The sequence below is a fragment of the Strigops habroptila genome, chromosome Z (genome assembly GCF_004027225.2).
Source record: "Strigops habroptila isolate Jane chromosome Z, bStrHab1.2.pri, whole genome shotgun sequence".
NCBI lineage: Eukaryota > Metazoa > Chordata > Aves > Psittaciformes > Psittacidae > Strigops > Strigops habroptila.
In genome coordinates, this window is record NC_044302.2 from 51,482,365 (window position 1) to 51,506,600 (window position 24,236).

General features: G+C 44.7%; 1 protein-coding gene across 5 annotated transcripts in view; it reads right to left on the minus strand.

The window, feature by feature from the left end:
• Positions 1–24,236, minus strand: part of ABCA1 (ATP binding cassette subfamily A member 1) — a 94,529-nt gene that overhangs the window by 32,067 nt on the left and 38,226 nt on the right. For all 5 annotated transcript variants that reach the window (XM_030470606.1, XM_030470608.1, XM_030470609.1 and 2 more), the window contains 6 exons: positions 16,948–17,069; positions 14,781–14,972; positions 7,523–7,606; positions 2,827–3,067; positions 2,096–2,235; positions 1,292–1,408 (listed from right to left, as the gene is read on the minus strand). In XM_030470606.1, coding sequence (XP_030326466.1) covers positions 1,292–1,408; positions 2,096–2,235; positions 2,827–3,067; positions 7,523–7,606; positions 14,781–14,972; positions 16,948–17,069 — 896 coding nt within the window. The remainder of the gene's footprint in view (positions 1–1,291; positions 1,409–2,095; positions 2,236–2,826; positions 3,068–7,522; positions 7,607–14,780; positions 14,973–16,947; positions 17,070–24,236) is intronic.

Genomic DNA, 24,236 nt, shown 5'->3' on the forward strand with positions numbered 1-24,236 from the left:
AAAAAGAAAAAAAAACAAAAAAAAAAAAAGGCAGCAATATTCACTTTTCAAAGGATAGGACTGCAAACCAATATTCAAACCTTGACTTTCTGTCTGCACTCTGCAGCAAACAGCTCAATTTACAGTTGGTGGCCCCAGATCTCACCTCCCTGATGCCAGTATCTACAGAATTAACCTTCATAAAGCTGACAGAGAGACAGGAGTGATGAAAATGATGTCTCTGACCCTAGTGTTTGTCATGTTGATGGGGAAGTACAACGGAAGACAATTCGGCACAGCCTTACATCGGGTAAACAAGGAATGAACTTCAAGGCTTAAAAGACCTGGAGAGGTCTCTGTATAACAGCTGCACCAGGACACCCAACCAGCCACTTTGCAGTGACAGCAGGAAAAGCTACAACTGTTTCTGTGCTGTGTGATCCCTGTTTTACACTGCTGTGCTTCCAAAGACATCAGTACAGGGTGCAGGGATCCACACCTCAGAGTTGCACCTGAGGGAAGCAACAATGAGCTAAGCCACTTAAGCAGATAATGCCCTGTTAATGCAGGTCTAATACATGGCACAATGCTCCAGGGAGCCAACAGGCCAGCAGAAAGATTATAAAATCCAAACACTACTGCCAGCCCTTCTTCAAGGTCTAGTATGCATGGCACGTTACAAAGCAACCAGCCAAAGGGTGATGTTTGCTCTTCTCCCATGATCACCCAAGTATTACTAAATTAAGTGTGCCATGCAACTCCAAATTAAGTTTTTACAAGATTTGTGCCAGATACTGCCAGGCATCTAGGTTCAGCTCTATCTAGCATGACAACCATTCAGTTCCTACTGCACCCAATAGGGCCCAAGGCCACCTGGCACCCTCCAGCATCTGATCTAGGTACATGAGCACATGCTTCGCTGCTATCGTGAGACCACTGTTGTGGAGAGGTGCACAGCTCAGGAAGCTGAACATGTCAACAACCCCACAGGTCCCCAGTTTACAAAAATACCACAAGCCGGATATTCATACTGCCTTAAGGCAACACTGTAGCAGAAGCAGCCCATTTCCCCACAGGAGCAGATGTTAGCAGGTGTTAACATGCACTGCTCCTTTTTCCAGCAGGCTGTTACATGAAGGAAGGAATGCCAAGCATAATGCAAGATTTGTACAAACACAACGTGTTTCAAGAAGGAGTCTCGTCCATACTATTTATCTGCCCAGCTCAGCAGTGAAGCACCATCTAAAATAAATATTTCATCAGTTATTGCAGAGGATGACAGTGGTGGTTCTGGCAAGGACAGCATACTGACCCGAACGAGATCCATTTCCTGACTACTTTCCATAAACGTCCAAATCTTCGGGCTTATCTCCTCCCACATCCCCCCGAGGTCACGAAACACACCCAGCTCCTGGAATGTCCTGTTCACCTGTTGGCAAAGAGGAGAGGAAGGTTATTTCCTAAAGCTGGCAGAGATCCACGTCAGGCTGAGAGGGTGCATTGACCTGCCAACCAAAGTACTGAGTGTTGCTTATATTCAAACAGCAGTTCAGCTTCTGCAAGGACCAGAGTAGAGAAAATCAAGTGCACTTGTAAGAAAAACAACAACAGGGAGTGTGGATGCCTGTGGCTAAGCACTGCATTTCAAGCCTTGGTGGTGAATGACTCTGTGTTGGAGATGAAGGGCACACAGAGGCAGCCACTCCCCATGTGCTAGAAGAGTCTTGTTGAGGGAGCTTGAGGAATTAGATAGCACATTAGGTAAACCACAATCAGCAATGATTAAGGATCCGCTGACCAGCCTGCAGTGGAGCAGAGGAAGGACACCTGAAGGCCTATCAAGGTCTTTCCCACTCCTATATCCTACATCAGAGATGCAAAGCCTGTGCATAATCAAAAGGCATGACCAGGAAAGGTTCTAGCGAAGTCTAGAAGAGTTCAGCCTGGCCTTTTCTCCTTGAGCATTCAAGACCAAGTGCACAGGAGGTGAGAAACTAGGGAGGCTGTGCTTTGCAGGCAATCCTTTCTAGGCTTGTGTTTGGGCCCAATTTAACTAGTGCAGCTCAGCCAGAGCACATACCTCATTCTATGTATCAGAGGATAAGGCTAGAGTTACCTCAGTCATGACCTTCCTTACAGCTGGTGTGTCTGGAGTGTACAAGATCTTCCCAATCAGCAACGGTTTCAAAGCCCTCCAGATAATCCTGGAAAGCGGGCTGGATTCCAGGTTCTTCATCAGTTCATTGCAGTAAGGTGCTGAGGAGGAGAGGACAAAGGTGAGTGGCTGAACAGCACAGCAACAACTGCAGAAGCTATGTGCCCCATTTGTGTGGGCTTCAAGGACAACCACAGCTGACAGCACAGCATTTGTCAGACAACAAAACCCCTCCTCTACTGCAAAGCTCCACAAAAAGCCCCTTTTTTCAGTCCCAGCCTCCACAGTCTGCCCCAAAAACATGTACCCAGGTAGCCTCCGGCACTAAGAGCCACACTGCTGGTTCTGCACCACTCCCACAACCCCACTGTGTGGCACGAACAAAATTTGTCCAGAAAAGGCCAGATTTCCAAAGGCTGCACGTGTCTGTGCTCCCTCTGCCCTCGAAGGAGGTCAGCTGCACACCCTTCTGCGGACTCTGCACAAAGCCCCTGGAAATCCCTTGCATGCTGATATCCTTGCTGGCCTTAAGGGCATGTGCACAGAAGGCATCATGGGCATGTCCTTCTGAAACAGCAGAAGGTATGCTGTCCCTGAGGACCACCTGATTTCATCTGTGGAAGTTTGGGAAACACTAGTGATGACAACCACAAAGTAGATGGGACCTTAGGCCATGCCACAGTTACACTTACTTGTGGAGTTATCATAGAAGTTAGTTACATCATCTTCAGTGCCGTTGCCTCCAAACAGCGCTTTGTAATTGTTATCTTCATACCAGTTAAGAGATTTAATTTTGAGCCCTCCACCTTCGGGATGGCCGCACACAATTCGTGACACAGCCTGGTAGATCTGCGTAGAGGAGTTTGAGGCATTCACATTGGTCAGAAACATCACCTCTTGCCTCATGTCACTCCAGCTCTTCATGCTCAGCAACTGGAGGGGAAGGTAGGAGAAGAGAGTGGAAACAGGGATAAATAGGATCAGCAAAAGGACATCCTGCCATTTTCTTTCAAATCACACATCTGTTTTTGAACAGAGGAGAATCACCTTGAACACAACCTCAACAGTAAAGACCAGGAAAAACACATTTTTCCCTGCCACGGTGGGAGAACATAGAGAGAAAGAAGTCTCTTCTGTACATGCAAGCATAAGGAATGTGCCCTTGCCAAACTTTACTCTCAAGATTTCTCCTCCAGCTCTGTGGATGGCTCCTGCCCTCTCACATGGAAGCTGCTTCTCCTCCCGGTTGCTCAACAGCTCACATTCCAGTGGAGCCCCCTTCATGCCGAGTGAGGTGGGGTGCACTGAGTCAGAAGATGGAGCAAGGAACAACATGAAGGGAGTGTAACCCATGGGACATAGCCACGGATGAGCTGCAGGCCACAGCAGTGCCACCTAGCACAATTCCACCAAGGTCAGCAAGACTCCACTGATTTACTCCAGCAGCCAGTCTGACCTCCTACACTGGTATTGCTTGTCCCTGCCTCAGCACCTCCCTGCCCCATTGTCAACAGCATTCCCAGAAAACCCTTGAAAACAAGCGCAGCTGCAGCGTGGAGCCTGATCACAGCATGAGCTGTGGACACAGCTAGCCACAGCAAGGAGCCTTCTCTTGCCCTACCGGCCTGACACCAGGCTCATCTGTCTGGCATAAGCATCTACCTGCAATGTGTCATAAACAAAACCACCAGCTTCTCAGCGTGAGACACTCACTGCATTAATGTTGCCATACTCAGAGACACAGCCAAGTTCAGCATAAGGGAAAGAGCAGTGCACCTCTATAAGCACCGGTTTCATGGTACACTCAAGCACCGCTCTCTGCTTGGAGATGTAAGAACATCAGCAGAGGTGTGTACATACAGACTAGAAGTCTGTTTATCTCAGTAATCTCTGTGATGGTGACAATAAGTGGATGTTAGCAAAATACAAGGCAAGGGCAAGAAAGTAGGATACCTCTCCAAGCAACCATCCAGCTGCTATTTATTTTCAGCTTGGGGAACTTGTATTTCCTAACCCTCAATGAATTTATTCCATGGTAAACTCCTAGAGTTCTGAACATCCACAAGCATTTAACACCAAACACATTCACTGGAAAGAACCTCCTCTCTCCTCTCCTTAACTTGGCTATGCTTAGCTCCATTTGGTGCCATGTTTTCTGCACTGGAAGAGACAACATTCAATCCCTATGTCTTTTTTCCTGGGCCACTCAATTCCTTAGACCTCTGTCACATCCCCAACTCATCTCTTTTCCAAGCTAACAAGTCCCAGCCTACTCCCTTGTTCCTTGTGTGAAAGTCAGTCTACTTCTAAATGTCCTAATGCCCTTCTCTGAACTGTTTCCAGTTCTGCTACCCCTTTTTGGAGATGAAGGATCGAGACCTGTATTCCATATCAGATGGACAATCCACAGTTTTATATAGTATCATGGTAACATTTTACAGCTGCTTCTCTATCCCTTTTTAAATCTTTCTAGCATTTGATTTGATTCCTTGACTGCTACTGAAATATTGGGTGACATTAACTTGGATGTTCTTGCTGTGCTGCCCAGAACAGCAACATGTACTAAAAAAGGGCAAGCAGAGCTGCTGAGACACCTATTTGTAACTGCTCACCAGCTGCATCTCAGAAACAACTTCAGATGCTGTGGCCCAACTGCCCTATTTTCAGAGACAATAACAGAGTCAGCCAAAGGCCATCTGCCAGTTTTGCTCACTGCGTATTAGTTTTGTCACCTTTATTTAAATGAAAAGCAGATAACAGAAGTCTAGGACAAAGCCAGCCAGCAACAATGCAGAAGGCGATTTTGTGCTGGAACAGCTCAATCCAAATTCACCCAAAGAAAGCATGCCCAGAATGCGTGGCCTTACACTGGGAGGCAAACCTGGCCCTTCATGTTCTTCTGTGCCTGCTTAGATGTGCCAACACCTGGACAGAAATTCTGGATGCTGAACAGCAGCCATTATGTGTCACACAGGGAGCCTCTACTTTTAGCTGCCTGAAAACACATGACACGTTGATACGGTAGAAGACAGCTGTAAGAACAGCTAAAGCTTGGGGATTCAATATGTCTGTCCGGAGTGACTGCTTCAAGTATACTTTCATTTCCTCTCTACTCACTGCTGTCTTTGCCTGCACCCTGGTGCCACTCAATCTGGCTCCACAGGTTCAGGGTGACTGACAGGATACCAGCATCGTGGGACATGAATGAAAACAAAAATAATGTCACAACAGCCTTTGCTGGTTACATATGCTCATGTGGATTTTTGGATTTGTTGATTCAACACCCAACAGGCCACGGCTGCATTTCAGGTGTGGCAGTTTTGAGTGTTCAATTCAAAGGGACACCTGGGGGATTTTTTGGTACCTCAGGTAAAATTTTCCTCAGCAGAAAGTCAACTGATTTAGCTGAAGTACCATCATCTCCCTAACATGAGCAAAGGCACACAAATAGGAAGTGTAGCTAATTCCCAGGAAAGTATGAGGTATTAATCATCTTGCAGAGGGACTGCATTATCAAATACATTTTTTGCACATAATTTTAAAACAGTTTGAGCAAGGAGCTTTGTTTCATCTTCGGCACCAATAACTTTGCAATTGACATGCAGAGATGCTAGAAGCAAGTATCCCATGTTTTAAAGGTTACTGAGCTGTTTCTCTCCGATATCAGACCTGGCTTTCTAAGTGTTTAATAGTTGCCCTTGCTCTCACCATTTAAATTGCCCTGTTAGGTTGATTTAAAGAGCCCAGGGGCACAGATCAAATCAATCCCCGTACTCAGAGACAAATATTTCGTTCAGACCATTCTTTAATTAAAATTCCTTGCTAGAAAGGCTCCTAGACATGGCACAAACAATAGGTCTCTCCACCCCCTCAAGCTGCTGCCCTTTGAAACAAGGGAGCAAGTCCCTCCTTTTCACACAGAAATCGGCCTGCCAGACAATAAGTAACTTTCGGTCAAGCCATCTGGAGCAGCTCACGCGGTACACAGAGGAAAATAGCTGCCTTTGTTTGCACAGCAATAGGACAGAATAAAAGGTAGTCCTACCCAAAACAGCTGCCAAGCAAAAGGCACGTTACCCTGGGACGCTTTCGGCCACATCAGCAAACTGAGTATCACATGGTTTCAATTATTTTTATCCTAGACGAGAAAAAAAGGCGAGCTGAAGTGACGCAACGGGAAACAGCTGTAATCAAACTCTGAAGGGCAGCCTGCCTGCGAGCAGCGAGAGCCCTGCCACGGTCTTAGCCGAAGCTGATCGTGGAATCGTCTTAGTTTCACTGTAAAGGGGACCCGGCGGCAGATTGTGGGACTGGAGAGGGATGCGTGCCAGGAATTGTTGGCTGGCACGGCACTGGCTCCCGGCAGCTGCCCCTCCGTGGGAGTGGAGCGCAAGCTAACCTGAAGTGACCCGCCCTGGTGCTTGCTCCCAGGGGTTACTGCCGTTCACCGCGCTCGGCTCCCTTCCTCTGCTGCGAACGCGGAAGACGGGAGAAGGGGAGGAGGAGGCGGCGGCGGCAGCGTTGTTTAGTTTAGATGGCTGCGATTTCGGCTTCAAGGGAGAAAAAAGGCTGTCTGGTAGCAGCACGCCAAAGTCAGAGCCAGCCAAAAAGCAACTAAGACAAGTTGCTGGCTCAAGCCCCCTCCCCCCTCAAGTTTTGGACTTCTGATTCATGCTAGGCACACGGGACTTTTTCTTAATCTATCATCTCACCTGCAAAATCAAATACTTGCAGTCTCTATAATATCACTTTGTAAATCGCTATGATGCTCTGCCAGAGCTCTTCTCAGCCCGTGTCGTGATGCCATTGCACTGAGTGCCCCACAATGACTGGAAAACAATCTCTCCCTCAGAAAGCTAGTCAAAGAGCAAACAGTAGCCTATAGCTACTAATTTAGACTGGAACAGCCATAACATCTCTTCCGTATGCTATATCTTCACCACACCCAAAAAGCAGTACCTACAACCGAGTAACAACCCTGACACAGTTGGCAACTGAGTGAAAAAAATAGAAAGGAGGCAAACCTTACATGCAGTTTGCAAGGCACTGCTAGATAGCACATGTATTGCAAGCCCAACAGCTGTGCCACTGATGAGAAGCCAAAACCCACAGAAAAAGTATTAATTCCTGCTCCCACCGTGAAGACCCAAATCTTTAGCCACACATCTGATAAACTCCTCTGGTGTTTGTAAGGGGAAGCGCCAACGGGTTGCAAAGTGCGTGCTACCTCTACAGACACACAGAATGGCTGCAGGATGGGGGGAGCTCCAAAGCAAGCGAGGGATTTGATTTTTGAGTTACACCAAGGCGACACATGCTTGTACTCAATTTGCAGGTTAAGACAGCAACCAAGGTGATGCATTCACCTGACACGAAGTCCCTCCTTACCTCTTTAACAAGCTTCCGAAGGCTGGCTCTCAGAGCTTCCACTGTTTCTGACAGGTCCCACAATGATGAATTAAAAGAAAGTCTCTGCAGAAAGAAAGAAAAAGAAACTAGAAGTTACTGCACGGCACAAAGAAATTAACTCTTGTAAACATTCTTGTAAAGAAGAGTAGTACAGACTGTTTACATAGCAAAGTGCTTGATGGGAAAGACAGAGCTGGCTTTCTGTGCAACCTTGAGCTTACAATGCCGTGGCCTTCAGCGCCCCACCATGTGATGGGGACACCCCTTTCCTTCCTCACAGATTCGGTACACAGATGGTATAACCAGAACCATCCCAATAAAATGCTAAATGCATGCATGTACACTTACAGTGCAAAGGACGGCTTGCATTCCAGGTCACAAAACAAGCACAGCCTACAGGACAGCACATGAACAGACCTGAAATTCTGCCAGCCAGTGCTAAGAACTGAATGCAAGTCTATACAAGAGAGGAAAAGGCCAGTTGGAAGACACAAGCTTTTAGTGGGACTCCACAAATACCAGCTCAGATACAGAGAACTTCTGATGCAATGTTCATCATCTTCATCACTCAAGTCCTTCCATCAGGACTGGATGGTTTTTATCTAAACTAAGGATGTATTTTAAAACAACCAGCTTCCATGAAACAGCTGACACTCACCGTCACCACAAGAACAAGACTGACAGGTTTCCAAAAGTGGAAGGCACAGCTTTCAGGAAAATATTTGCTCTAGCAGAGAGTCACACTGAAGACAACTCCTTGTTTCCGGTTGCTCTACATGTAACCAGTGGGCCTGGGTTTTGGTTTGTGGGGTTCTTTTCCCTGTCTTTTCACATATCTGGATTATCTTGCATAGGTAATATTTGGACACAATCCATGTTTCAAGGGTATGAAGATTAAAATAATTTCCTAAGATTTCACATTCGCAGCTACACATTGCAGCATCTGAAAGCATGCTAAAGTTAGAGCATTGTGACACATAGAGGAATAGCCAAGGCCCTTCATTTTAGCACACATCTTTTGGGCTTAAGCTTTCCATTTTCACATCTTTCCTGGGGTAATTTGTGGAAACAAAGTCTGGAGGCTTTCACTTGTACCAGTTGATTTGCTGGAGGGTGATAAGACCTGGTTGGTGCCAGATGCTATAAATAGGTACTGCTCCACTGATCTGCTTGGGGCATTTAAGACCCAGCTAACTTTTCTGAGTGCACAGTTAGTGCCTGCTCCAAAGACAGCTGCAAATTCAGGGCGGGTTTCTCTGACCTCTGTGGATTTCTACTAAACACAGTCCTTATGATTCAGATAAATCAAGACATATCATTAGGGCTAAAAGAAAAGAAATTCAAACTCCTCACATGTTAAGACCTTCAATACATATTTAAAGAAATATAGGCGGAAAATATCAAGGCTACACGGCTGCACTACCACTTCAGCAACATGACGAGGTAGAAAGTCCTAGATTAATGCCTGACAGTAGACGTGTTTGTTCACCTCCATATACCTTATCAAGCTCTACATAGATTTGTGTTGTTCAGTGTATTCGGAGGTGATTCAGGAACAGTGTGGATGAGAAAGACTTTTCTGATAATACTAATTGGCTCAGAACAGTGAGAAGTTAAAAGCCAGTTGCAAAGGATTAGTGAAAGGTCTCATGCTATCACACTGGTATAAATTATTGCATATATTATATGAAATTCAGTGCTGCAAAGTACAGTACATAGGGAGAAGACAGTTTTATACCTTAAGATACCCTTTGATGGCTCTGACCTAGGTACTGCCACACAGAAAGATGTTAGAATTACAGTGGTAAGACAGCTCAACATCAATCTACAGTGCTGTCCTGCTTCTGAAGTACTATGTGCAATTTTGGGTGCTCCATCTCTGAAGGAACTTAAGTACAGGAAAAGGCCACAAGTATGACGTAAGATAAGAATGGCTTCTGAAGGAAGAACAATAAACTACAGTTCTTCCAATGGGACCTGTAAGGACAAACAGAGGTTATGACAGAGGTCTGTAGAATTACAAGTGGGACATAAAATGGGAATAGGGGATCATTATTCACTGCGCCTCATCATACAGTACTAGAAGGCTTCCAGTGAAAAGATCAGTTTAAAACAAACCAAAGGAGCTACTGCACACAGAACTTGGTCAAAATGGAGAAATTCAGTAGATACTGTGCAATGCTGAAGGTACCGAAAGCATTGTGGGTTTGAGAAAATGTGGGTTTGAGAAAGACTCTAAAGAATTCATTAAAGGAAAAAAGCTTACCAGGTGCTATTGAACACCAAGATCCTAGCAGTAGCTGAGTAAGTCTGAGTTGCAAGCTACTGACTAATAGGACATTACATTGACAAAATGTTGTTAGATACTTGACCCATGGCTAGATTCTTTTACATGTCTCCATTATGCGACACTGTTGGATTAGCACTCAGGGGACACTGAGCTGAACAGGACTTTGGTCTGGCCCACTATGCAAGTCTTAGGTGATTCACAGATCTTGCAAACTTACCCTGAAATGTGAGGAGAACCCACCTATCCTTTCACACCCCACCACCCCAACCTTTCTTCCCTAACAAATTCACAGCACTCCAAGTTCATTTCTCATCAGAACTTGCAATGACTCCATTGCTCTGGAGGGAATTTTGCTTTCTTTACCACCACCCTTTGCACTCAAAAGCCCACTCAGGGAGTCTCTCAAGTCGTATCTCCAGAGACAATGACAAAAATCAGTTAAAAGTGGCCAATCTTCTTTGAATAGATGCATTTCCCTCGAAAATAACTTTTTTCTGTGGCTTATCAAGTAAAGTAGTTCATTACATTCGTAAGAGTCCTCCAGATTCTGGGCAGCTCCAGGAAGGTTGGTCGCACTGTGAGACTGTCTTCAGTACGTGTCAGGACTACATCACGGGGTTGTGTATGGACAGCATTGAGGGTGTGGGATATGGATGGACAGTGACTAATCTTACAGTGAAACGCTGCAAAACCCCCATCACCTACCCTTTCCAGTCACACTGTGGAAAGACAAAGCTCTAGCAGGTTTTGAACAGAGGTGCCCCATACAATTACTGTGTTAGTGGCTGGCATCATAATCTCTTGAGGTATGGATTGCACCGAGTGTACTCTATACATGCATGCTACAAGACTCAAAATAGAGACAAGTACTTGAGATGACTAGAGTTGACTGCACAATCAAGACAAGCCTTGAATAAGTCCACCTGTCAGCTCTTGCTAGAAGGTATGGACAACTCTGTTTCTTTAACATGCAGGAGTGTGTTTCTTTAACATGCATATGTTTCAAGTGCTGAGAGGTCACAACAAAATTCATGTTGTGAACAAAAAACAATGTCTGCATAATAAAGCTAACTGGTTTTGCTCAATAAGAGCACTGTGCCATGTTTGCTTTGAAAGAATTATTATAACTTTATACTGATCTCAGCAGAAACTTTACACTGCACTTTGCAGAAAAGTCATGTGCTTTAAAGCTTCTGCTTTTGTTTCCTGGGAGTCAAAGTCCCAAAGTGCAGCTGCTTAAAAGTATGACATCATTGTCCTTGACTGGAAACACTCTCAAAAGAGCAAGGAAAGCCACAAGTTCAGTTGCAGCATATATTTACATTAAGAGACCTCTTCTAAAGCCATTTTTCAACTGGAATGCATTTATTATTCAATGCTCAGTTCATGCTAACCATATGACAAAATACCACCCGTATTACAAAGGAAGGAAAAAACAACCAGATTTTCATTAGTTTATCCACACTCCTTCAAGGACCACTATAGTACACAAGCCACAACACATTTGTGACTTATTACAGACTCACACCACTGGAAGTGAGTGTGGCAAAGGCCTTCTGAGGCAGCGCTGCAGAGATGAAATCCCACAGGACGAATCTGAACTGTCTTTGTCATTTAACCTTCCCCCCAAATAATTTTGCAGAGGCAAAGCTGTCCCACAGACAGGTCTTATTATGATAGGAAACAGTCCCCACCCATCTCAACACCAGTCCAGTGGGACATCTCTGACTTATTGCCACTGCTCTTGCTGACCGTAGGTGCCTTTTGCAAACTGTGTAGTTCTTCCATGGGACAACTGCTGGCCTGGCACAGGAAGAAAGCCAGAAAGGAAATTTGTGTGCATGCAATCAGAGGTACTGTTTCACTGTTGCTCTCAAACCAGCTTCTCCTGCCTCACAGTCTCACTGAGTACACCTGGTGCAAGGTAAATCTCAAGAAGATGTGTCCACAAGGGGCCTGTACAAGATGTCCTATGCCCCGCAGTACTCGTTGGCCAAAAAGCTTCATAGAATGGATGAAAACTGTGTGTCTTGGAAAAGCAAATTTGACTTTTCTAGACACTTGTTGCTTCTAGTAGAGTGAATAGTCAATAAGGAAAGCTGATCCTGTGCATTGGTGCCTTGTGATCACTCCTGGATATTCTGCTGGATTTTTATCTGAACAGGCTTCCCAAACAGGTTCTTACATAAGAAGTAATAAGGAGACACACTTTAACCCCCACCATGCCTCTATGTGCTTGGCTCTGTTTTCTCATGCTACAGAACTAAACTGAAGTCAGACAGAGAATCGGTGGCAGAGCTAGAAATCCTAGTGGAAAATTTTAATCAGAAGTCTTTCTTTTTCTTAACTGTGCTATGGCATTTTGGGCAACACTCAAGCTGTTTTGGATAGAACTGATGAACAGGTATGTAAAGAAAAGTATGTATTTTTTTGCCTTCCTTTTAAAAAGAAAACATCCTTAACAGTGCCGTGACATTTAGAGCTCATGTATTTCACCATGCATGCACTTTAATTTCTTTTTCAAAACTGTGCTCCGTCTGTAATTTGCTAATAATTACTGGTTTGTTGTAAATTACCTAGAACACTTACAGCTTCCCTCAGGCTGCAAATGCACACACTGGCAGACGCTGGTGCTGACATCAGGGTCTCAGCCCGCACACACACATACGCCCTGTCCACTGGGTTCTCAATCTTGCACCCTCCCCTTCACGTTTCAGCACAAATGTTTGTGTAAGCACACAACCAGGTCAGTCACTTCTAATCTGGATCAATTCCATGATGTAATGTACTGCGTCGTCTTGCAGAGGGAACAACAAATGGGAATGTACAGAGGCAGGAACAAGCAGGTAGATGCTGGCCTGAGTCTTCTGGATTAAGATAGTTCCAGAAATTACAGCTGCTCTACTGCCCCAGTGGCAAAACCTCCTGTATTACTATTTAAGCCTTTGGTGTTGAATTTACACAGTTATTGCACACAGTTGCAAGTCATTTTCACCCCAATTGTATTGACCTAATCATATTAAGATGCTGCCTCTCCATAAATCACAGAATGCTGCAGCTAGTGGAGCCCAGATCCTATTACATGAGCAAAAAAAAAAAAAAAAAAAGGCCTCTAAATTGCTTTATACCTACATTTGATTTGGTCCTTACTTTCACTCACTGAAGTGCCATACTGTGAAGTATATCAAGCAGATTAAGCAAAAAAATTAAAATGAAATTTCTGGGCAAATTGTTAGCACTGGTTTACAGGCTCTGTAGTAGATACGGTACATGCTATCTTCAGTGTGCATGTCCAAGATTTGACCCACAATGCCTTTAATGATAAACTATGTCAAAAGCCTCCTTTGTTCATGAACAGAAAGTTCCTTCTTTGTTCAAAGATGGTACTGCAGGTCAAGGCACTTCTTAGCTTTTGAAAACACTAAGTTACAAATGTGCTGGTCATGATCCTAGATTTAATTTATGCATTTTGTCTAGCGACATTGAAGCCAGTCAGGTTTTATTTCATTCACTGACGCATTACAGAAGCTTAACTAGAGGGTAGCCTGTGACATTTTTCTGAGGAGAATCGTGAACCTTTACAAGGTGTACAGTATACAGCAGGTTTAGAACTGCTGGCTTCTGGACTCAAGCTTTTTTCCCTCTGAGGCCAAAATCATGAGCCAGCTTCTGAGAAGTCCCCCAAAATTGCACATAATGTCTTAATATACTTTGCTGTTGCCAAGTGGCACAGGGTGGCTGCTGACTGCTTTCTTTCACAAACAAACAATATGGATGTAAACACAGATACACTCAGTACCTACTTCTGTCATCTAAATTGTAGGGATTGCCACGAATGAGAAAAGCCAGACTGAGCTTCCAGAGGGCCCAGAAGACCAATACTGAGTTGTACTATAGCTGGCTATTTTCACCCCCTTCAGACTCCAGAATTCTAGCATCTCTGAAAGATTTAAAGCAAATGCATGCATCTAACTGAACACAAGAAACCACTTATAACTATTCATTTTCAAACAGCCCATCTTTGTTATGGGGACAATCAGGAAAGAAAAAATACACATGGAGGGCACGTGGAAGACAGAAGATGAGCTGTGGAAAGAAGTACTGACCACTATGTACTGTGCAGAACAGTAATATGATTCCAGTACTTGATAATGACCCTCTTTGACTGGGGACAAAGCCAAGCAAGTGGTACATGACTTTCTGTCCTGAAAGGCTCATCAAATCTGGAAACGTGCACAGCCGAAGTGTTTATTTCTTCCACAGCAGACAATAGAGTGTTTGTTTTAGAGGGTAAGAGAGTGGGTTCTGTGGTCCCTTCTTCTCTACTGATATTTCCAGCACTAACTTCCTCAAGCTTTTGTATTTTACCAGATATAGTGGACATATAACAAAGCATCACTGGGGTTTCCTAGATAAACAGCTGAATCTGCTCCAGTCACCCCTAAATAACATATTTTCATGGAGTTCAATGAATTCTTGCTCCAAACCCCATTCAGCTGGTCAATCTTTGAAACAGGACTTTAGAACTTGAGCCTTCTTTGTATGAATTGAACATACTCAAAGACTGTGGCTAGAAAATTCTGCGCTCAGTGGACCCATCATAGGGGCAGAGGGCTCATTCCAGCCAAGACACAACATCTGACCAAAATACAGACACAACCAAGAGCCTGTTTGTTACTACTCAGCATAAATATTTTTCTCTTGACAAACTGAATTGCAGACCACATATGTTCATGCTCTGCAAATACTATACTGCAACAGGAAGGGTAAGAATGACAGGAAGAAGCAATGTTGTTCATGCTCCAGTGATAAACACAATCTTTCGTCTTTCTTACTTCCAATGAACAGTTCACTCTGGAAACGCAGGGATGAATTCCTAGACTGAAAGCCCTAGGAAATGTCACTGTGTCAACAATAGCCCCTCACAGGCGGGACAAGAGGACTCACCTGAAGGGGCTTCAAAGGACTCAGGTTAGCACGGAAGGCTTGTTCGGCTGCATGGAGTTTTTCCTTTGGCAAGGTACAAATGTAGGCTTCAGAGTCCATGGCCACCATCTGATTTTGGATTGTAAGAAATTCAGACAGTGCTGATCTATTGCAGAGATCTTGCACTTGCATTCGGTAACCGGATAAAAAGACCTGGAAAAGTGGAGAAATCATGTAAGTCTCTCTCTGTGTAAGATTCATAGCACAAAATTGGTTATCTCCTAGAAAAAACTAACCATTCATAACATTTCTAGATAGAGGTAAGAGGGCATTCTTCTCTACAGGTTGCGCAGCCCTGACCCATGTACAACCCAATTCCAAGAAAAAACATGTTTCCCTGCTGGGTACACAGGGGAGAAGTCCTGGGGCAGGCAGGTCTCTCTGCACCTCTCTACAAACCTGCACAGAGCAGCAGTGATTCTGTTCTTCACAGCAGCCATTTCCTCCAACCAAGGGTACAGACATTGCCTAACTTTCAGTCTTCTGGGAACTGAGCCACAGAGACAAAACAAGGCTTGTGACCAGACACAAGTCTGGCAAATGTATGTGAAGGGCAAAAGACCTGTGTCCAAACTCTGTAGAGGTATCCGCCTGGCACATTTTCTGTGCTGTTCTGAGTCAGGATCACCTTCTGCCTTCCTCTAACGTATCTCTTTACTCACTGCTGAGCGAAACATTTTGCAGTATTTCAGGGCAGATAATGTACCAGTGGAAAAGAAAAAAAAAAAAAACTACCTTTTTTTATCTTAGAACTAAAGAGGATCGATCTACATCTCAGAGGAGTTTGCAGTTCCTGAATCACGCTGGTAAGCCTGCGAATTTTCTCATCTTTCAGAACCAAAAGGGCATCAACAGTCCAGGGGGAAAAAAATGCACTATGTTCAGAAAACAAGCAGATGGAACTGATAGGAGAAGGAAGAGATTTATAATGCAATACTTGTGCAAACCTTTAACTTTAGTTTGCATCCATATGCCAAAAATAGGATGTTTCCATGCTGCAAACTCAGCTGAATAAATGAGATAACTCTCGTATCAAAAAGGCTGGCCTTTTGAAACAGTTTGGGTGAGGTTTTTTGCCAGCAGAGATACTATTGCCATTGTAGCCATGCTGAGGGTATTCCTGTGGCTCTAGAATAATACTCAGGAGACCTGAGGTGAGTCTAAAGCAGCTTCCCTGGGCGGACATAAAGAAAACCAGTGTCTCCCAGTGCTTTGATGCTCAGTCAAAAAAGTAAAGGTGACCAAACCTTCCACCATCCTCTGTGTCTGCCCACCTTATTTGCTCAGATTTTAAGCTCTTTTGGAGAAAAGTCCCTCTTTCCAAACGCAGTGAGGTCTATAACATGTGACCCTAGAACAATGACTCTGCCTATCCCCTTAAACTAAAACATCCAGTCACACCAAGCCAATTCTGTGCAACCATTTCAAGTCATCTGAAACCATGGTGTCTTCAACATTTTAGTAGAACATATCTTTAACTTTTAGGAGTAATTATCAAACTACACTAAACCAGATGGGTTGATAGAATTCATTGAAGAATGAGACAACGTGTGCAAAGGGGGACAGCATCTGTAACTTCATGAAAATGAAGTCTGAAAGAACTATTTATCAACTCCACTTTAAAGAGAAGATCTAGTCTGGAGTTGGGTAGCAGAATGGATTTCATCCTCCTTTTGCACATCACCTTTTGCACTTCCTTAAGAAAATCACAGCTCTTCCTTTGAAGTCTGAAGGAACCAGTTCTGACTTCTACATTAGAAAGGATGCTAGTGGACTAATTCACTCCGCCTAGCAAAACACATGTTCCAAGCTTGACATGGCAGACAGCCATCCCAAGACAGGGTCTCCACTGCCTATCTTTATGAAGGCCATCATGAGAGCACTCAGGAGTTTCATTTTCGATCAGTACTCACTCGTACTCCATAATACTCAAATGCATCCTTCCACACATCTCAGCATCATTTTACAGCTTATAACCACATAAGACATTAAATTAAAGGTAAGAGGGAAGAGAGAAGGTGGGATTAAATTTTCCTCTGTGTTCGTAGAACACCTAGCACAGAGCGGTCCTACACTGTGGATGAAACAGTAGACCAACATTATGGTAGTAGTTGAAAATGCTCTTTACCTGCTGGAGATTGACATCTGCATCCAGTAGATCCTGCACTGCAGATGATGGCATGGACACATTATGATGGAGGAAGTCTGAGAATGTCTCATTGTCAATCAGGAAATCCCGAAGTTTCAAGTCTGGAAAGCAACAAAACAAGCAACATTCTTGTCAGGGCAACGCCGAATGGAAACTCACGTGAGAACTCTGAACAGGAAAAGAAAGCTGACAAACGGGGGAGGGGGAATTACACAAACCATAGTACAAAGGGAAAAGAGGAGCTGCTGGCAAATTGCTCTGAAACTTGGCAGCTTTCAGAGATGTCAATCCATGATGTCTGATCTCAATTAAAAAGAAAAAAGGAACCTTTAAAAGCAACTCCTTTAACATTATTACTTCAGCTCAGTTTGCACATACATACGCAGAAGCAACAAGGCACACCAAGGTGCTTCCCTAATCTTGGGTGAAACCTACTCCAGCATTAGCATTGCACAAAGATTCAGCTTCACTTAATCCCTGTGTTGTTACCAAACACGGGACTGAGCTGGTGCATGGACCACTGAGGGATCTACTAGCCTGTATGTTATTAATAGTAGATGTACTCTACCATAAATTTCAAAGTCTGACATATGCAGACACACAGATGTGACAGAGAATTGCACACAGGTCTAGAAAAGAATCTTAACTGGTTGACAAAGTTTCTGCAAATGCTTTTTAATTACATTTTCTTTTTCGAAAGCTTCACCTTCTAAAGCCGTTGGTGTTTCAGCTCTTGGCTTTAAAACAAATTTGTACCTCTGTTGCAGCAGAGGAGAGCCATCCGGAAATTATAAGCCTGGATCTTAGGCAACTGACCTTCACCCTGTTTTGGGTTAGGGATACAATAAGGAAAGGAGCTATGCCAGGAGGAGCTGAGAGAGCAAGTTTACAAGGGTGAAGATTTCCATGCCCAGACGAGTTCAGCCAGCTAGGTGTCACACTGCCTTTCCTACTCTAGAAAGAGAGGATGCCGCAGCGCACAGCAAACAATAGAAAACAACGAGCCCTAAAGGGAACGTAATGCAAGGGAGCCCCAAGGGTTTGCACCTTCCCCTTGCTATAGGGAACAGCTGTTACAGAACATTTGTTTTTTTCCCCATTTCCATGGTTTTTGCTTAGCTCAGTGGGTGATAGCCTCCAGAAAGCCCAACCCTCATGCGAGAGCTGCTGGAGGAGCAGGCATGCTGGCAGGGGTGCGGGTGCCACTTCTGCTTCTTGGGCTGAGCTTGGCAGAGCAGCCATCGAGGGGAGGCAGCCACACGCTCTGCTCTTGCGCATGAAGCACACGGGGTTACTGACGGTCATTGCTCCCTCAGCCACATCTCCAGTTACAAATTCCCTCTTGCCTTTCTGTTCCACACGAAAAAGTAAATCACCCTCCTCTGCTGAGGCAACACGGAGGTTACTTTGGGACGAAAGTTCCTCCCTCGCCCTCCTTTCTCCTCCCACAGCAGGACCACTCAGCAATATACTGGTTTTGACCACCCCATGCAAATGCCCCACTGCACCAAAATCAAACACTATCCCCTGGGATAAAGGCTGGGAAAAAGAGACAGCTCCTGCAGTAACATAAAAATGCCCTTTTCTTTCCAGCGGAGGCTAAAGCACCCTGCTTCACTGCAACTGGAGGAAAAATTCCCCCCACCCTGATTCCTTGGTTACTTCCCAAATGCACTGAACTCCCTAAACACTTCTGCAGCTTGTTTGGTTTTGGGTGAGATCATCAACAGTTCAGAAACTCAGATGGACAAAGGGGTGGCTGGCTGCAGGCACACTGGCATGCAGAGATCAGATGTTTGCAAGCTTTTTCATTTAATGTGTTCCCTTTTAAAACATTTTTCTAGCTCCTCTTAAAGGGCCACACACCTTTTTGAAAATGTAACCAAGCAATAATTCTCCTGCTTTTCTGTTTCTTCATTGCTGCTTTGCTTTTGGGTTTGCCTAGGATTTTTTTGTCTGAGGGTTTGGTTTCGGGTTTTTTTGCCGTATGGAAGCAGGATTTTCTTGGTCAGGAACATAATCTATAAGTAATTGCAGGAAAGCAACCTGAACTACACTGGGATTCCTGCTAACCTGTCTGTAATCACGACGGGGAGTAACAAAGAGTCTGTCATCTTCCAGGGCCGCAGTTAACCAGCCCAGCATTAACAGAGCATTTCTCACTTGCCTTTTTGTCATGCTGAGCATTTTCATACTTGCTCTACGATAGAATATTTGCTGAAAATTGAAGCTGCCTTCCAAGGCAACTCCTACAAATGTCCAAAGGAGTTTTCATCATCATTTGGATGAAAACACGAAGGGAACAGAACATAAAGTCACCAAAACTGCTTGTGGGACAATGCTTGGCTTCCAGCCGTCTGGTCACAAACCTTTGCTCACTGGTCATAACTGCTCAAGACCACATATGGAATTTCTGTGAGACCAAGGGACTGAATCCCAACACCACAGTCCCCCTGCAGTGCCCTAAGCAAATAGCCAGCCTTTCTCACCACGCATTTGCTCCCCTACCCCATCTGGTCCTACTTCCAGCACTTGTGGCTCAGTGTCTTGCGCAATCCTCCTTCATCATGGAGGCATGCATAATGACTTGCACATGAAACCACAGAAAAGCACCAAACACTGCAGTCAGCCTAAATTCCTGCCCTAGATACTTCAAAAAGGCAAGAGTTAGTAGAAGTTTCCTCTTGAAAGCAGCCATTTTCCTCCAAGAGAGCTTGCCACTAGGGCCTAAGGAAATACAAGAGCACTAGTTAAAAGAAGTCCTCCAAAAATAGAAAACAAAAGAAACAGGCAAGTCTTTTGAAGGGTAATATCAAGGTTACCTAATAATGCAAACATGTGGAATGGAACAACACATTTTACAACCATAGGCCTACTACTGCAATATTTTCCTGCCGTAACAGCTCAGACACACTATCAAATTACTCGAAAAATGTGAGGCAAAATATGTCAGCTCAGATGTAATTTAACCCGTGCATCTTCTCTCATGCTTGAGACTGACCAAGAGCACTCGCACAGTCAAACTATTGCAAGCCGGCTGGCACAGAACAATGCATCTGCAACATCCAGACAGCGCATCGGAGAGATGTACTTTTGCTGACAAGGACATGCAGTCTCTCCTTCCCTTTCCCCTTCATCTTCAAGAGAAAACCAGGGGACCTGCAGTCCGCAGGCTCCCCTCACCACCACATGAAACCTCAGGTCTCAGCAACGAAGACAAGCCCCAGGTACAAATGTGGAGATGAAGCTGAGGTCAAACTGAGCAATCATGCTCAAAGACAGCCAATGGGATGATCGTCTGCAGAAGAAACACTGAGGTAGCTTGTCCTTATGGTAGACTACTTTTACAGATGCAATCCCACAAGACCAACAGCAGAGAACATAATCAGAGGCTTTGCTTATAAGCCATGCATATAACCCTCAATGCCAGCAGGCCCAGTAGGGTCTGAAATGCTTTTGTTCTACCTAGCTCCAGTTCAGGCACTGTGCACAACAAAGCAGGAGACAGTCCCCATCCACATGAAACATGCAGAGGAGAAGTCCCTTTCCCACACGGGGCAGGAGAGAAAGGTCCTCCCTATGGTCACATAAGGAAGTCTCCAGCAGAACAGAGCTCCCAGAGCTGGAGGTCTTGTGCCTTAACCACAAAACCACCTTCCTCTCTCAAGTCACAGGTCAGGATCAGACAATCACACATGGCACAATTTCATGGACACTGACTGCATGAAAGGCACAGCTGTCCTTTGTTTCCACACAGTTCAAACCGACCTTGGGGGCTGAATTCTGGGCATGGAAACCGGACGCTCACAATCTTCAGATTGCAGAACATCTCCTACAGGACCAACACGCTGTTTTACATCTTTGTAAGATTTACATTTTCCTGACATCTCAACCTTTTCCAGCACCTTCATGCCTGAACACAGACCTAGGTCAGTCATTCCTTGCTTGAGAATCAAATCATTGTGACAAGAGGACAACAACAAAAAAATAAAACCTACTCAAGAAGCTCAAGACATCCACAAAAATTAGCAAAGAAAACCAGAACCTCCATGCTTGCTATATTACTGGTTAAATCAAACAGCAAACCAAAAATTGTTCATTATAAAAAATAGCAAGTCAGTGTTATGTGGGGTCTCCATTCCATGCAGCTCAGAACTGAAGCACTGAGTGTGCAGTGAAGAAACTGTCCACAGTCTGCATGTTCTCCACAGCCAGAGATTTTTTAGAGTGCTCTAGAAACACATCCCCAGTTACTTTCACAAGCTCAAACTGTGGCTCAGTGCAGGGAAAAGCAAGAGAAACCACAGCGAGGAACCAGTTTTAATTTTCTATTCTCACTAAAGTATGACGGGTCTCACAGTAAGCAGTAACCATTTCCAGCAGCACTGGGAAGATCCACAGACAAGTGGGACAAAAAAGCCTCTAGGGACAATTTACAGAGCAAGACTGTTCCCCTCAAACTTCTATTCTTTCTTGCTTCACTTAGAAGCATGGAGGGCTCATACTTTCCTCCAGAAACTTAATGGTGCAGTGTCTTTTAAAATTAAACAATATGTTAGAAAGACAAAACCCCACGGAAATTGTGGCTACAGTTTTCATATCCTGAACACTGCCTTTTAAAAATAAAAGGCATACAAGTGGTATTTCAACATATCTTCACTCTATCATAGACTACAGAGCTCGCTAGGTCTGACTTCAATTTGTGGGGTTTCTGCCCAAAGGATTTGTGCCCACCGTCCACAATAAATCAGATTTTCAGCCAGTTTAAAGCTAACAAGCTCAGTGAAAACAATGTGAAGTCAAATCTATTGTTTACTTACCAGCTTCACATGCCATAAGTTCCTACAAGGAGCTGAGTGAAAGAAGGGGGAGAAGGGGATTCACGCCATATGTTAATTCAGAAGCTAAGAGGAAAGCAGGGCATTCTGTCCTGTCTACAAACATGACTATTTGTCTTTCACTCCCTCCTGATGGAACGTGCAAGACAGAAAACACGTTATTTTCTGTATATCCACTGCAGTTGGAGGATTTACTAGCCTTTGGCTAAGTCTGTATTCCTCATAGGCAAGCATCAAGGCAACAGAGAAGCTGGTGTTAAATTATGACTTTTTATTTCTCATCACAGAGACTGCTTATAGGGCAACCCAACCATTTTCATAACAGCAGCATTAAGGCATCACGAGCAAGCTGAAATAATAGTAACAGGACAGGGCATGAGAAACTTTAGCTTCATTCTTCAGAGTAAACAGGTTTCCACAAGTGCCTGAACGAGACAAGACAGACAAGTGGGTTCCCAGCACAATGGAGTCAGAAGTCTCCACCAGTTCATAGAAAGACCAAGGTACGGAAGAGTGGCAAGTGACCAAATAAGGCATCCTCTTCTCCCTGCACAGAGTTCATATTCGTAGCTTCCAGTTCCCCACTCAGGTAAAACCATGCTTCTGCAGCAGGGAAGGTGGGTGTGCAGCAACCTCTGTAGCACTCTCACATGAGAACAGTAACTTGCACCAGTCTGATTGCACAGCTGGCTCTCAAGACTGTGCAACATCACTCCACAGCACTCAGGCACCACTGGAGGATAAGGTCACGATGCTCCATGGTCATACAGGCATGCTTCACCCTGGGCATCACTTGTTCACTGGTCGTACTTCCAGTAACAGGAGTTTTTGCAAGACACAAGCACATGAAGGGGCTAATTAATAGAATAGAATCACAGAATCAGCTAGGTTGGAAGAGACCTTTAAGATCATCAAGTCCAACCATTACTCCAGGACTGCCATGTCCACCACTAAACCATGTCACTGAGGGCCTAATCTACATGGTTTTTGAACACATCGAGGGACAGTGATTCCACCACTTCCCTAGGCAGCCTGTTCCAATGCCTGAGCACCCTCTCTGTGAAGAAATTGTTCCTAATATCCAATCTAAACCTCCCCTGGCGCAGCTTGAGGCCATTTCCTCTTGTCCTATTGCTTGTTACTTGGGAGAAGAAACTGACTCTCATGTCACTCAACCTCCTTTCAGGTAGTTTTAGCAAGCGATAAGGTCCCTCCTGAGCCTTCTCTTCTCCAGACTAAACGCCTCCAGTTCCCTCAGCCGTTCCTCATCACACTTGTGCTCCAGGCCCTTCACCAGCTCCATTGCCCTTCTCTGGCCCCGCTCCAGCACCTCAATGTCTCTCTTGTAGTGAGGGGCCCAGAACTGAACGCAGGGTTCAAGGTGTGGCCTCACCAGTGCCAAGTACAGGGGGATGATCCCTGCCCTGGTCCTGCTGGCCACAGGAAGCTGACTAAGAGCTGGAGATCTTGGCCTGTTACAGCATTGTACCCTACTGAGCCAATGACCCTGACCTGCAATGTGAAAAGCAAAACTTTCAGATAGGCCAGTATGGAGCAAGGCCAAGGCAGCAAATTTTCATCTGCCTTCATTATATTCCTAACTTTGGACAACACATATAGAAAGCATGATAAAGTATTTTTTTTGGGGGGGTGAGGGGAGGTGTTGGGTTTTTGGGTTTTGGGGGGTTTTGTTTGTTTGTTTGTTGGGGTTTTTTTTTTGTTTGGGTGGTTTTTTGGGGTTTTTTTAAAAGCGATTACTACGCTTTTATTTTCCTTTTCCTATAGGGCAGCCTTCCGCTATATGTATTCCCACCTCCTGTGTGGTGGGAACAGCTCTCTTAGTTACCTGTATCCCTACTGATACTGGCAGGAGCTGAAACTGAAGTAGCTGGACAGCTGTACCTTGGTTTGCTAACAAGAAATCAAACAGCTCAGTAGGCATGTTGTGCAGCATCTGCTAGTGTGAAAATACAAGACTAATTTGCTCACAGTCTAAGTGCTGTTCATTCTGCAGCCATGGCTTGACCTGTTTTTATGGTAGGCTACAGCTCTTTGCTCTGTGTCTGTCTGCCTCTGCAGACATTAGATAAGAACACCCATTTAACCAGAGATCATCATCTTCATATATTTGCCATGCCAAACAGTGATGTGAGTAGAGGGAGGCAGCCTCTACTGCAGCTGATCCCAGCAGCTAGGATCTCTCCTGGGAGAAAGGGAAATGACACACCCAAGGCCTTCCCTCTCATCTTGGGACTGCAAACACCGGGACCATCTCCACTCATCTGCAAGTCACCATTTTTACTTGGAAGAGCTTTAAAAACAGTGGCCAGCACAGTCACTCTGGCAGAAAGCACAGCTGACACCATATAGTGGTGCACGCACAAGAGATCGGTCCTTGGTTAGCCTTCTCTCGTGGTATGTTGGCTTCAA